This window comes from Monomorium pharaonis, chromosome 10 (assembly GCF_013373865.1).
Source record: "Monomorium pharaonis isolate MP-MQ-018 chromosome 10, ASM1337386v2, whole genome shotgun sequence".
NCBI classification, from domain to species: domain Eukaryota; kingdom Metazoa; phylum Arthropoda; class Insecta; order Hymenoptera; family Formicidae; genus Monomorium; species Monomorium pharaonis.
Window position 1 is genome coordinate 3,602,733 of NC_050476.1, and position 16,545 is coordinate 3,619,277.

Genomic DNA, 16,545 nt, shown 5'->3' on the forward strand with positions numbered 1-16,545 from the left:
TGTGTTTCCCGGGGTATATAACGACCATAATAGGAAGGTAAAAGAAGTCTTATCCCCAGAACCAGGTTACGTTTGCCCGTTGTTATGCCGGATGGTTTCAACCACCGTGTCTGGATGATCCGCGGGATCTGGGTGAGACCGCGCGCGCGAGAAAGATGAAGACAGAGAACGCGAGTAAGGTAGACCGAATGAGAGGGAATAAGATAATGAGAGATGCGGAAAGGCGGAGAGGAGAGAGGCGAGCAGAACTCGGCGGTTCGCTTGCCTCTTCGACTTCGCGCGCGAAGTCGAAGAGGTAAGAAAGGAGGCAAGTAACACAAGGCGTACGTCGAACAGATGCAACTAATACCTGTGCTTTAAGGAAACGGAACAGCCTGGAGGAGTTCGTGCGTGTCGAGCGACTTCGAAATGGAAAAGCGGCCTCTCGAGAGCCGCTCGATTCCGCGTTGCAACGAAAGTGCGCCTTGCAACGAGATATTTCTATCTCGCCGTCGTTCAGAACGCATTGATTTTGTTGCTCAATTAAGAAGCAATGTCTCGGATAGTGCATGCCGCAGCGAGAGATATTTGCGAATGTATCTGAACAGCCAGACAAACCCGTGTTTTCCAATAAAACAAGTCCGCGTTACCGAACTTGTTTGATCGGTAAACATCCGTTTAAAATGAAAGTTCAGGGTAACGTGTACTTGCGTGAAATCTAGCTTGATTTATACACTTAAAAGTCAGCTTAATTCGATATAAATCAAGTATAATAATATTGTTCTTCTTTGGAAATTAAAATATACTATGATCGAACAAAAATCTTAAAGAATATAAGAATATAAAGCTTATAAGCTTCATAAATAAGTCAAGATATATTGCTCGCAAGGGAAAGCAAGATATTAATCCCGGAGATTGTTCTCCTGGCAAAGAATTCGCAAAGGTTTTAAATAATTTTAATTTTAGTGTGGTTCAATATGGAGGCCAATGTACACCTGCTGTATTATCGGGTACTGTCTCTTGGATTTATTACGCGAAGACAGGCCGCCGCACCTGCAGCTGGCACTTATGGTCACGCGGATACGCTCTCTCTTCACGCGGCATGGCAGGTGCACGCTCCAAAGTAATATCTAATCCGCGTTAACGACGACCGAGTTTCGCACGGTTAAAGTCCTAAGCGGCTTCCGACCCGGTTATTAAACCTCACATCCTGCGTAACGATTTCTCTCGTTGCAGCAGAGACGTCCACATCATGCTCTCGCGTGGGGCGATCGACCGATTTATAATAAAATAATATTGCAGCATTCATCGTTAGAGACGTCCATTGTGATGAAGCAGAAATGAAAACAATTTATTTAGTGAAATAATATCGATAAATATGACAGATCTATACTTGCGATATATAAATCAAAATTATTTCTTCTAATTTTAAAAACAAAACTATTTATGCTGTATGTTATAGCAAAACAAACAAATTAATTCATCATTAATTATATTATTTACTATTTTATTAATCACCAATAATCGAGCTTTTCGTATAATTATTTTACATATAATTATAAGCTCACAAAACAACGATTTGTCTCAGTAGTCGGAGACTTAAACGATCAGACGGATTTGTCACTGAGATACTGGATGGACATTATTAACAAGCGCAAGCAAACATGGTCATGGGATAGACGGATCGGAAAACGCGTTTATTAAAACATGCGAAAGGAGAGTGTTTATTAAAGGAAAGAAATTAGAACGAATTGACACCGTTAGTTGATAAAAACTAAGAAAGTTGAATATATCGAAGATACGATATCATTTATTAGAGAAAATGCTAACTTGGGCTGACCACGCCCCGCGGCTAATCACTACCTCGAGTAACGTCCCGGAATATTAATTAAGTACGTGATTAATAATAAGGGGAGAGCGAGGGTCGGTTAAACGCGGATAAAAGTAGCGTCGGATAGCGCGCGACTAGGCGCCACAGTTATCGTAATTATTGTAATTGGCGTTTACGAGGGCCATGGAAACTTACTCCGTATTCCCTTCCTCGAGAGCACTGGACTGGAGAGGCAACTTGATCTTCCGGTTCTACGATCGAAAGTAGATGCAAAAGCTTCAGGCAAGGCAGGCAGACGGGCAAGTCTCCCGCTGCTCCGCTGGCTCCGATAGTTCAAGTACAAAATAAAAAGGATCCTCCACAATATTTTAATAACACTCCTCGATTAAACGGGAATCATTAGACGGACTACCGTGAACATCGTAGGTAGAGATACGTGAACCTAAGTACGACGTATCAATCGAATATGGAAATCGACGAGCGCTATTAACGGAACTCACGGAGAACTCGCTCCGGCCGAAGTAAGTCTCGCGAGTATACGACGTGTTATATTTTCAGCCGTATTTACATACGAAATATTTATGTCGCGCTATAATTACGAACCATTCCCACGACGAGCGAAAGTCTTGGCGATGCCGGGAAAAAAAAATTAATCTCTCGTATATAAAATTCAACTTCTGCTAACGATGTTTCCATTGTAATCAAATTCCAATTAAACGCTTGTTGAAATATATCTGTTGGTTGAACATCGATAACGGTACTGATTTCTACTATGATGAGATTTCGAAATTGCGTGACATTATCACATGATGGACATTAATAGATACGATTTCTTCGATAATTGATATATTAATTGCACAACTAATATCACGTAATTAAATACGTGCTGTGCGCACAATTCAATACGGATGTCGGGCGGATTGTAGATGACCGATCGTGCGATATGCACGATTAATAGAACCTACATTAGAAGCAACGGTTTTGTGGGAAAGCGATCGACATATACCGCGGTAAGAAATGCCGCATCGTGAAATCGATATCAGCGTATCGATTGCTAAACGAGAAACGGATGCGACGGTAGCGGTGATTTCCGTCATTGGTAATTTATCTTGCAACTTATCTAACCGCGTAAACTAATTCAAAGTAGATTTCTCAGGAATCTTTTGAACGAAAGCCACCGCCGCGCCGACCAAAGCGAGAAATACAAGAATTTTATTCATATGTATGTTGCAGGAGCAATTAAATTATTTGTCGTACAAAACAAAATATTTAGTCGCTGTTAAGAAATCCCTAAAGTCCCTAAACAGATTTTGTTGAAGGCACTCAATTTTTTTCCTAGTACTTAAAAATTTCTGTGCAATTTATACATAAAATAATTTTGTTTTCTTTTCTCGTTGATATTTTAATATATTTTTTAACATTATATATATATATATATATATATATATATATATATAAAATTCTTTATACTATATGTATCTTTCTTAACGTCTTCTTAAAAACAATTATGCTGTGCAGTTGTAATAAAAAGGACTAATCTACCGTATCTTTCGTCACGTTTATCATTCTCGCTGATAACGCTTCAATACAATGAAACTAGGACCGTTCTCGGATAAGCCGTGCGCAAACAATAGCACACACTTCCGCGATACGACTTTACGTTTTATTCGAATGCATTCTCGCCGCCGCGGGCTGACGTTGCAACTGAAGTTGAAATTAAAGCCGGTCAAGAACATCGTTCGCGAAGGCCTTCGCTCGAACCCTTTGGCTGTTTACATTTTTTCTTCGAGTATGGATTTAATAATTCTCGAGAACAAATAGACGTTCGCGTAATGGGTTATTGGCGGAACGAAAGAAAGTTTTGCTGATATTCTGTAGTAATCGGTTTATAAATTGAAATATAAAACAGTATTAGCCTGTCTAATTTACGTTTTATATTTCGATATGAGATGGAACGTTGCCATAATATTAATTCAAGAGAGATAAAGAGAGAGAGGAAAGTAAAAAAAATTAATATAAGCCTAATGACAAGTTCCTGAGTTCGACTCGCATTTAGATACGAATTTATTTATTAAAGTATCTTAGCTATTAGCCTATCAAAAACCAGACAATCTTTTACCTCCTTTTTAATTTCTGTTAACTCAGACATCAAATTTTACCATCTATCCATTAGTATATTAACTTATAATAACTTAATATAATAACTTATTAGTTTATATATATATATATATATATATATATATATATATATAATATCGACGAGAAAGAGTTCTCATATTGCAGAAACGTTTATAGATAACAGATGCACATGACAATACATTCTCGTACGAATTTTCTTGCAAATTAGGATTACAGCACTCGACGCTACACACGTATATAGTTCGATAGAGGGCGAGAGTAAGTGAAAAAAAGTCTAATTACCCAGCCCTTAGTAGTTCCGTCTTAGATGCAGTCCTATATCTTATCACATAATATATACCGACAATGTTCGGGATATCTTCGACTCTTTGCGCAGCTAGGATAGTATAGATGCCCGCGTAATTTGGTCCTAACGCATGCTTTCGTTATCGCTTTTATCATTCGACAAGTACACCGGCAGATGCATTGGAATCCACGGTAATGCAAACGGACCTACACCATACGTACATGTGCAAATATCAAGCAGACACCCAAGTCGCAAGCTCTATGTTTTCATCATTATCTACAGCCAAAGTGATAATACCGATTGATTAATTTTTATTTTTAAGCTACAGATTATTCTTATCGTCTAGCATTATTTTTTTTTTCAAAAACTAATTAGAAAGCTGCGTAATTTGAAACGGAACACAAAGTCATTAACTTTATCGGATCAGATTAAATCTAAATTTTATATTAAACCGCAAACATAAAATTTGTATCGTGATATAACATCACATGTTCAATATCACGATAAAAAAATGTATGATCTACGTTTAAAAATGTAGTTTATTCACATATACATATATAAAAAAATGAAACTAAAAAGAAAAACTTTATTTTTAAAAATTAAAGAAACCAAGAAAAATGTGCGTATATTAAAATTGTCAATAGTTATTTAATTTGTTTCTTTATAAATAAATAAAATTCGTACTGCAATATAAAATAAAATCCACTTCTCAAATGTGATTTTCCACGTAACTAAACTCTATTCGTTTTTCCATGATTTCTATCAAGATTGCCAGGATGCGAGATATAACGCTTCCGGAATTGTCCTACCTTAGAAAAAAAAAAGCGACCTCAATCCGAGGAAAGAAACGTTCGATCACTCTCGCCGGATACGTTAAACGACAGCAGAAAGAGCACGTAAAAAAAATACCGTACGATAACGGAACGTTCGGGGATCGGCGCGAGTGTGTCGAAGGATCGTCACATTCGCGCGGCCGTGAGAGAAGCCTCGTGACTGGTCAACAAATGCGTAATTAATGCGCTCGCGTAATTTCATTTCTAACACGCGGCCTCGTTAGTATGCTCTCGTTCGCAAACGGCATAAAAGCGCATATCCCGCCGTGGATCGCGCGCAACCTCCTGACGCCCGAGCGAGCGACGCATTCTCCCTAACAATGTTTGTTATAGCAGACGTACGTCGAGGAATGTGCGCATTATATCATTACGCACTATTACCCATTACATACCTCGTTACACCGTATATATCGTATATTATCCTAGATACGCCGGAGGAAAAAGTGAGGATTCTCTCTCCCTTTATCTCGCTCGCTCCGTGTGCCACTGATGAGACCCTTGGACCATTACCATGCACGTCCGCGCGGTGCATCGCACGTGTGTGCGCACCGCACGTACGTACGTACGTACATGCACAAGGTATTCGCGCGCGTAATACTTAGCGCGGGCTATCTAATTGTATAGTAAATAACCTTCGTAAATTACGCATATAATGCTTAATGCCGTCGTACGGCCGCGCGCGCGCGGTATTGTGTAGCTTACCTATCGCGTTATGACATTCAATTGCGACGTGTCAGGCAATCACGGTCGCCTTACAGACTCCGACACTTTATGGCGCGCAGCGATATTGCAAGCGTAGTCTCCCCCGCCGAGAGAGAAAAATGGATGAGGGAAAAAATAAGAGAAGAATCGCGCGGACGGCACGGCGACGCCGCGCCGCGTCGAGCCGTCTCGATAAATCGAAGTTAACTCGCGCGAGAATAACTCCGAATTAATGAACATTACCGTCGCGATGGCGACATCGATAGCGCGCGTGATTGTTTTATATTTATCGTCCCGAGACGAGCGAGATGCTTTGACCGGCGACGGATAATTAACGAGAAAGATAAAACCGTCGGGGATTTTTTTTTCCGTTCTACACTAATGACCGCTCTATTCCGTGTTCCCCAGATATCCGGCAGGGGAAAAAAAATCGCGGCATTTATTTATCTCATAATTAACGGTAACGTAAAAGTTTGATCGACACTTCCGCTACGCGTATAAATTATTTATACGGCTACAAATTAAACATTCGAAAAATCCGATGAGAGTCCGTCTAGATGCGAAATGGAAAGCACCCAGTTATGGTACATTTAATTCGCGTAGTATCCGTTTTATTTCGAGGCGTCCACATTGAAACGGGAACTACTCTCAACTTTTAAATGCTAATGAGGAAGATCGTTAATGAAAAAATTATTCGTTAAATTATAGGAGAAGCTAGGTGACGCGCTATTTACGTCAAATGCCGTTCGCGTCTGGGAAAACGTTGCTTTCCAGAAAAGTGTAATTTTCTGCGAGACACGAATCGAGCCGAGTTCGCCTCACCGGCAAGTTGTTCGTTTTACCTTGGATCCGACCTCCATGGCACACACAGTGAGCAGAGAGGACAATGTCTGGCTGATCTGCACTTTCTCTATAGCCGGATAAACCCGGAACAATGTTATAACGGGCTGAATCGCGCCGCGATTGCGTAAGCCTACACACGAAAACCTTCTCCGGTAACATTGACTTTTTCAAGTGTAATTGGTACGCTCGTGCTCCGATTACTAATCACTACCGCCACGGTAGTGAACGTGACACACATTCGATTTTCGCCGCAGCGTGGCAAGTTGTGCCTTCAATTCGCGTATGTATTCAAAATACATTGCCCGCGCGCCGAGAGAGAACAAAAAACTGCCTTCTATGTCCGCATAAAGTTCAATGACTCGTCTATTAAATGCGGAACAGAGCAAAACAATTTATCATTTAGGAAATACCATTGCAAATGCATTGATATATAAAATGCAAATATAGAAAACGTACTGTTACTATTACACAAACATTTAAAAGATTTTTAAATCATAGGAATGTGTACAAAAAATATAAGAAATGAACAAGAAAATGAAAGTGATCGCATTTCACTTCACAAGTGTATTAATATAAATTTTTATCTTAAAATATGAGATACATTTTGATAAAGAAGTTTAAAATTTATAATTTTCGAAACAAATCACTTTAGATAGAGAACGATATCGATTTTCTTTATATATCAAAACGTGTATACATATGTTTGTATGTTGGATTTATTTTAGCTTGGAGCACATTATTTATCGAAAAAAATTAACTTTGTCAAAATAAACACGTTATGTAAATTTAAAGGATTCAGAACTAAGCTTATTACTTTAACTTAGAAGGTATCGTATTATTAAATCCAGAGAGATCATATATTAAAAATGATTCAACTTGCAAAAACACCAATTTATGCACAGGAGAGTTTACAACATGAAATTCTGTATTTTAACTCTGACAGATTCTCGTAAACGCTATTTCTCGTGCTTATTTGAGTTGAAGCTAATAATTTATTCATATGAGAAAAGTACATCAATAGCAGAACGATTTGGTGATAAACAAACGATAACGAAAAACAAATTTTGCTCACACGCAAGTGTTTTTCGTTCCAAAGTCGACCCAAAGACTAGCAATCTCACAATCATGATAGACGACGATCGAAAGATTTGATCAATGAATTGTTAAAATCTCACGCACTTACTTGATAAAACTAAGCTACCCGATGATCGGTGACTGTTGACGGTAGTGGACGACGGTCGTTGTACGTGGTACGCGTCCGCTTTGTAAACTAATTTCTGCTCTTTCCCCACTGGTAACAACTCCACACTGTGGCACTGTGTATTACCGTGTATGTGTGTCTCGCGAGCACCCGGGGAGAGACCGGGAGACCGGGATACATTGATCTCGGAAGGAGCGATCCGCGCGAACGGAATCGAGACGACGAACGATATCGCGGGGACGGGAAGCGAAGTGAAGAGAGCACAGAAAGAGGCGTAGGCCGCGTAAAACAGGAGAAGAGAAAAGGAGAGAAAGAAAGAGAGAAAGAGAGTGAGACGGACGCGGATAGTGGCCCTGCTCTGACACAGATCACTGACCAGCTTCACTTCGGAACTGACGCGATACTGACTCGCCGCCGCGCGACACAACCGGCTCCACGGCGCTCGGTCGCTTTCGTTGACGTTCGGTCCAGCTCGCTGCTGCCCTCCCCCCCCCCCTTTTTCCTCTACCCTTCCCGCTATCCAGGTGTGCGCAGGTATACGCAGGTATACGCCAGCGAAGGTGTGTATAACGCGCATACCTACGTTGCACAGGACGAGGGCCGTCGTCGTGCGTGTACACGTGCGTGCGACGGTCGTAGTACGTCAAGGTAACGTATGTGTACGAAGGTACGGACACGCCTACGCAATTTGGGCTGCAGACGATAATGAAGAACTTGCTCGTGCTTTACGCGAGCGCGTCGATACCGCGGAGATAGAAAACTTTTCATGTAAAACTCTTCCTTACAAGATGCCGGAAACTGCAAGTTGCATGTAGCTCTCGGAACGATACGAGGGACTTTTTATTTTCGATTTGGCGAAGATTTCAATGGAAATTTTAATTTTCTACTCAACCTTTTTAACGTTTAATATATTTCGCTGCAATTAAATGTTAAATGTTTTTTTTTTCGTTTCAATGTTACGTTATTGCAAAAGTTCCGAGTATGCTTCTAACGTTCCAATTAATTTCATACTTCAATTTTGATAATGATTTAAAGATACAATAGATAGCAAGATATAAAGAAAATCTCACACAAACATATAATACATCACGTATATACCTTATTTAAAAATTAAAATGAGTAATTTTTACGGGAATCACATAAAGTGTAATAAAATCTATATAGTTATAATCAATATATAAGTTTTGATAAATGCAGTTACGTTGCTTATTGCATCGAATTTTATGGCTGTTTCAAATAAAACGCACTCACATTTAGTACGATTCGCGTTGTTTCACGCAACGAGAAATTGGTAACTATCAACGCGGGATTTATGAATTTGATAATGATAAACTCGCGAGGGCATTATATTGCGCGCATTACGGAATTATACAGCATTACGGGCTGTTCCGACGTTAAGTACGATATTCAAGAATATAATAGAATGCGCAGGAACATAGGGGTCTACGCTAATGCCCGTAAAACCGCTACAATAAGGGTTGAACGCACATGACGGGCAAAAATATAATGTATACAAAGTAATTCACCTTGTACCTCCTCACAATTTCACATCTTTCGATGATGATCTCGTCAGATATATCGCTTAATAACTTTACAAATGTTTAAAATAATAACGTTGCAACAAGCAAGGAATATAAAAATATTTCTGAATAGTAAACGACATTAATTAATGTTGATTTAAATACGCACACGTTAACACAATAAAATAAATTGTTAATTAGCAAGAAGTCTAGTATTATTTTAAAATGATATACATAACAAAAGACTACTTTTTGTTTCTTTGAATTTCGTAAATTTTTTTCGATGATAGAATCAAGATACCATGTTCGATCAGTGACGAAATCGATGATATAGATACAGAAATCAGAAGCACGGTTATCGTTTCACGCGAAACGGTATGTCTTGGCGAGAAATCGGGCCGAGAATTTTCTAGCGGTGATCTGCGCGGTCGTGAGATAATTATGGAAATGAATTTCGATCGTTACGGGGGCGTAGATCTCGACTCTCTTCCATGACATGACCTGGCCTCGACAACGATGATCCCGCCCAGCACCATAATTTTCCCTACAATTTTCGTGCCTGCGTGTAAACATCCAACGGTACGTTACTACGAAGCGCGATATAACGTACAGTATACGTAGTTATTCCGAAGGCAAAGTGCTAGCAACTTGTTTTTTACGCCCACATTCAGACGGAAATTTAACTTCTGCGGCATTGAGAAGGTGAATGTTTCTATGTTCGTTCAGATTTGTATGTTTCGTGTATTTCCTTTTTATTACCTAAACGTTAAGGTTACTAGATTTTTCTTTAAATTCAAAGACTTTACAATACCTTTACAATACTGCGATTAATGACAGCGCGCTATTATTTATGATAGGCCTGGTTTAGGCTTAAAGAAGCCATTCTAACGGCTACGCGCGACGTGCGTCGTGAACGGGACGAGTTATCAGTCAAATACTAACGTCGGTACACAAGGCTCTTAACACTCGACTACTCCTTAAATTAGTCTCGCGACGGAGCTATTCAGAGATGTGAAAGGACCGTGGAGAGTCACGAGTGAGAAAGAAAAAGGTGACGGAAGCCGGGAGAGACGTTTGTATAGACGTCTTTCGCGCGGCGGCAGCTTTACGAGAAAAGAAAGGGGCAGAAAGAGCAGCGCATGGAAGAATGGGAGAACGATGTGTGAGAAATTGGACACAAGGACACGGGTGGGCCACCGAGTGCCGATTCCAAACTCGCGTGTGCGTTACGCCTGCTCCTCGCGAGTCACGCGTATGGCTCGTATTTAACGGCACTATAAGCTCGCGGCTGCGCGGCTCACGAATCACGCATAATTTATCTGAAAGCACGGTGAAAAATAGTTTTGACCCCAAGGGCCAGGCCGGGAAAAGGCGTTTGTCCGCCGCGTACTCGGCCGCTGTTACTGCCGCTGTGGCCCGCATAGAAAGTGGCTGCCCTCGCCGCGTTACGTGCGAGGGTGCGTTGGACTGGGTCTGAGTCGCGGACCGATTGGCTAAGGCCGCTGTTAGAACCGTTCCCGGTGTTAATGGCATTGCCCGTCCGATCTCTCGACATCTCTTACGAGCGCGCGACAAAGACGCGTATACCCACGAACGTCCGATTCAAAGTCTAATGCTTTGAGGTCTGGGATACATTAATTCTCAAAGGCGCAACGATTGTGAAAGAAAGACGGAAATGTATAGCGATATTGGACACTTAAAGTTTTGTTTAAAAAAAAAAACTTTCTATTGAATTTTTAAGATAACGAAACGCTCCGCTAATCAAGTCAATTGTATTTGATTCAATTTTACTTATTCAATATTGAATATCGCAAAATGCAATTTTCACAATTTAATTATTTGTATGCGCGTCGAGTGTCCGAGGGTGTAACTTTATAGTTTTAAATGGTTCCGCGTAATCCGGCAGTATCCCCGATAGAAATCTTCCCAAGCCGTGTTATCACCTGCCATAGGAACCTGGCACCGCTCGCTTCAATGGCTTCTTAACGCTATACAACGCTACGGAGAAACCTGTTTGTCATGTATCTCGCTCTCCTCGGGATACATTAACAGCATTCTGTCGTTCACGTGCAACGTCTGGTACCCAAAGGAAACCATGTTTCTTGCTCTCTTTGCTCTCCCTGCGTTGCGTCGACAATGAAACTTCCTGTCCCACCGTATATAAAATATACAATCTACCTTGAAATCATCGCGAAAGATCTGAACAATGCGCGCAACAAGCGTGTCACCGTGTATCATCCACTTCGCTAATTAGCGGCATTTAAGAGCGCGACAACAAAGTGTCTTCTGAACATTCCATTTACGACTGCGTCGTAAAACCTTTCCCTCGCGTCTCGTTAGCCCGCTACAGAAAACTACTCCTATCTTTTCAAATCGTTAACTAGAATGAAATCAAGCCAACCTCCCGAGTCGCTCGATTAAAAGAATAAAGTACACAAGCGCAAGTGCCTACAGATCCTCAATGACGTCAGAACCATGAAAAGTGCATGTGTCAGTAATTCTGAACCAAAGATTACACGTCTCGTCTTAAAGTCTCACGTTTCGCTGTTACCGAGAGTCATGGGCTCTCGCCAATAATATATTAGTGTGTAGATACGTGTAAGCCGGTGCGTAATGCCTAGCTTAGTAGCGTTCTACCAGACATCGACACTGCCATATACTCGTTACCGCTGACACTCTCTCTGCTCGTCCGTACAGCGGCAGCCGGTATATCCAGTCCCGCATAATTTCAACCGCAAGATATACGGAGTTTACCCCGGAGGTCAAAGTACGCGCGCATCCGAGCCGGATGGGCGAGCACCTAGACGATATTATTCCGTCGACGGTTTTCGGAAGGAAGCGAGGTAGATGCCTGCAAGAAAGAATGATAAATGACCAGCACTCGAGTCTCCGAATGACTTAATTTCGCGTAGCTAATAAACGATTTGTCACGGCACCGAACCACCGACCAGACGTGCCAACGTAAACTTCGGATGTTTACTCGAAACGCGATTTTTCAATGCACGGCTCATCCAACATTTTTGCACTGTCGTTTATTAATTCACGAATGCAACTAAATACTATGATCAAAGTTTCAGTAATGTCCATTGGCTTCAAACATAATTTAATTCAACAGAAGATTAAAAAGAAAATAAATAATAAATCGAACTTTGGTTAGTGCACTCACCCATTTATCAATTTATCGTCGTTCTATCAATCAAATTCCCATTTCTCAGAGACAGGTGAGAGAGTAGACGTCTGTTACTATTCCTGGCGCGCCATGTTAATTACAGACTTCGATATAGAAATCACGCTCCGGAAGCGAGCGCGCATCTCGACGTTCCTGTTCTCTCTCTCTCTTTCTCTCTCCGCGCTTGATATTCTTCGGAGGAGCGCGCAATACAGTCGAGTCATTGATTCACGGAAGGACGTTACCATCTATTCCTCGTCATCGAGTGGACAACGTTCACGACGTCATCGAAAATTAAATTTCCTGCGTGACGCGGACGCGCGGCGATTGGGTTGAGAAGGAGAAAAAGAAGCAGATCTCGCGGAAAGAGAGCATGTCTCGAACGAGCGATGTTAGCCCGTGTCACGTTTTCACGTAGTTCGACGGCCGTAGCTCGTAATTCTGCGGAAGACGTACCGCCTCCTCCGTGACGTAAGACCGGTTACACAGGCGGACACGAAAAAGATGAGCGATCGTGTAACGGAGCGTACGATGAGTCTGCGGACGCACATTTTTCCCCAGCACAACACGGCTAGTTCTCTCTCTCTCTCTTTCTCTCTCTCTCTTACTCTCTCTTTGGCAGCCTCTGAAACGAAATGGGAGCACGTACGTGTCGATAATAATTATTTCTTGTTACTTGATCACGACCGGAGGTGGTTACGTCGACGTTGCGGAGAAAATCTTCCTTAGAACCCATTCGTTATAATTATACGTATATTATCTGTTATACAGATCTCAGTTAAAGTCAAAGAAGTTTTCGACTGAATAATCTCACAGCCGGATTTAAATCTCGTATTAATTGATTAAACGCTATCAAATTTATAATTTATTAAAGTGATCGGTCCAGTGATCGCTAAAAACAAGACAGAAAGCAGACAAAGTTAGAGTATCTATTCGCAATCGAAATTCAACCTTGATACGACTGTAAAGTTAATATCCTCATTTTTCAAATAACGTTTTCGTCACTTTAAATGACTGAACTCCTTTTAAATCCGACTGTGAACTCTTGCGAAGGCAAACGGAAGTCCAATCATTTTTTTCGAAATTCAAAAATGTGGGGCCAACTTTGCAATCGTATCGAGTGAAATACCAGTAGTTAAAAGTAGTAGAGGCGTTTATTTCAGTTTAGATTTTCAATTTCATATTGGAGTTCCCTCGATAATATGCGCGCGGCACCTTTCGCACGACTATTTGTTACGCGAACGATGAAATAAAGTCGGCCGCTCGCGCGCGCTCGGTTACACTCGTACAGATTTATTTAATTAAGTACGCTTAAGTGCCTCGTAAAAACCCGTCGCTATTCACCGGGATTCGCCCGGACCGGCTCGACGACGGATTTTTCTCGCATCTTAGGGTGCGTCCCTCACCCAAGTGCCCCCAGGTATCATTTTATCCTTATTTCGATGAATAACAAGATAAAATGATATCTGAGGGTACTCAACTGAGGAATTTGAACGAACCCTTATATAGCCACGCGCGCGTAACGTAAATGTGATTCCCTGTCCTTTATTGCGCTCACTGACAGAAAAAGGGAAGGCCTTCGAGATGAGCGAGAATTATTCCTCGCGGCTGCACAGAAATCGCGCGCGCGCACGATAAAAAATACGACTGCCAAGTAAAATAAACACAATCTCGCGCAACAGACGCGAGAGACGGGTAAAAGACTTCGGGGGCGCGGAGTGTTCAATGAGCAATGAAAGTTCAATCATAGTTAATTACAGACGGTCCCGACGTTCCTTCCTTGTAGATCGTTTATTGAGAAGTGACGGCAATGACGGATTCGCGTTATGACCTCTCGCGTAGCTCTAATTACCGTGCGCGATATTAGCTATCGCGGTTGTATGAATCATTGCTATCAATGAAATGGAGAACCGAGCGCGCCTTTGGGCGGGCTATTATCAAAAAAAATCGTAAGAATGTTAATAACTTTTCGCTGTTGCTTAATCACGTGCGCGCCTTGTAAAAGTGGAATTAGTTCCTAATCGAAAGTGTTTGTGTTAAACGTATACGCGCCACGGATCGTCAACGTCAGAGCGCTTGAACGTTAGATTAATTATCAATGATAGATAACGATTTCACGTAACATCAGAATGCCATTTTCGCGCGTCAAAGAGAACGAGACGATTTAATCACCCGTAAATATGTGTCTCCGTTCAAATAAAAAATAGAGTTTGTACACAAAATACGTAACGAGAGAAAGTGTTATTTTATTAAAAAATTTCATATTTTTAATAAGATTAAATTACGTATGAATTCAAATTTAAAATAAGATTATTTCTTATTATATTAATATAAAAAATTGAGAGTATCTCAATCTCTCACATATATAGTATAAATTATTATATATTTATATAATAATATAATTTTTTCGAATTTTTTTACCAATATGTATCTGCAGCAGCAATGAAATCTTATTACTTTGTTATAAACTGTGTTTTACAGATGTTGAATTTTGCAAAGAGAATTCCAGGTTCTTTAAAATTTTACTTTAATTTAAACAATAAATATTAATTGCCAGATACGCACTATTGGTTATCATGCAATAAAGGATCTCACTTGGAACAGAAACACAGGGACAAAGCAATGCAAGTTCCCGTGAAAGAGGCCGTTCAAGCAAAGAATTTTAACGGATGCGGATTATATCCAAAAAAGAACGTTGTTAGTAACAATTAAAACGCGGACATACAGACGTGGTTTATAACCAAATATCGTCAGACTTTATAGATTCCCGAAGATCCGCAATTTCCCGTGAAAAATTCATATAAGGCACCGTTGCATTTATGCAATTAATAAATGTGCGACAAGTGCCTTTAATCTCGCGTTGACTTAATCCTGACATTCAAATACTTCTCAGTTAAATAATTCTATTTCTATTGCAACAAATAGATTTACTAATTAGAAAAAATTGGAAAACTGAATTTCTTAGTAATCAGAATTGTAGAATGGAAATACAAATAACAAATAAACTTTTTATCTTAATTAATTAATTACATACTGCGCGCGTGTTAACTCTGTTTTAAGTTATTTTCCTTATACTGTCTTAAATGATTTTGCAATAGATTTTATAAAATATATTTTTTAAATAAATATTTTAGGCTGATGCAAAAGTAATGGAGCAATATTAGAATTTTGATGATAAAACTGGGTTCGTAGAACATATCATTTAAAACCATGAAGTACAATCATTTCAATTGTCCCTACAATTTATTGTATATTATTAATTTAATAAATATTATTAGTAGATTTTCACAACAACAATTTTATAATTACATAGCAAAAATTCTATTTACTTTTGCCTCAACCTAATAGTACATAATTTAATAAATAATTATAACATGTATCATGCTTATAAATATAAATAATTAAATAATTAATTAATATTGAAGTTTTGTTGATAAAATTGTATTCGTAAAGCATACTAATTAAAATCATAGAAATATAAATATAATAATTTCAATTGTCTCTATAATTTATCGTAATTTATCGTAATAAATATTAAGTAAATTTTTATAATAAAATTTCATAATTAAATAGCAAAAATTCTATTTATTTTTGCATCCACCTAATAGTATATAATTTAATAAATAATTATAACATGTATTAACAACACTCACCAATCAGGATATTGCAGATTATATATTATTCATCCAATGCTCCAACTAGGAAATTCTTCGTTAGATCTAAGAAAGCAATAAATATCAAAAATGAGCATACACAATTCCATAATTATTTAACTTAAATTGTTCACATTAAATTACATGCTATTAAACGAATTTCAAAATGTAAGCCCTATAAATATCGCGAAATTATGTCATAAGTTTGTTACACTATGGTATGTAAAACATAAAATGACATAAAGTGCATCTCGTTGCATTTTGGCTTAAATATATAATTGTAAATATATAATTGCAAATTATTATATATAATCTGCACTAAATAATAAACTTTGTACCGTGCGCGTGTTAACCCTGTCTATTTTCCTTATATTTTAATTAAATTTCGC

The 16,545-nt window shown here is 39.4% G+C and overlaps 1 protein-coding gene across 1 annotated transcript in view; it reads right to left on the reverse strand.

Annotated features, from left to right (window-relative positions):
* The window catches only part of LOC118647736, a 96,219-nt gene extending 87,828 nt beyond the window's left edge, over positions 1-8,391 (reverse strand). The window contains exon 1 of the mRNA XM_036293172.1: positions 7,797-8,391. Coding sequence (XP_036149065.1) covers positions 7,797-8,391 — 595 coding nt within the window. The remainder of the gene's footprint in view (positions 1-7,796) is intronic.
* Positions 8,392-16,545: the final 8,154 nt, after the last annotated feature.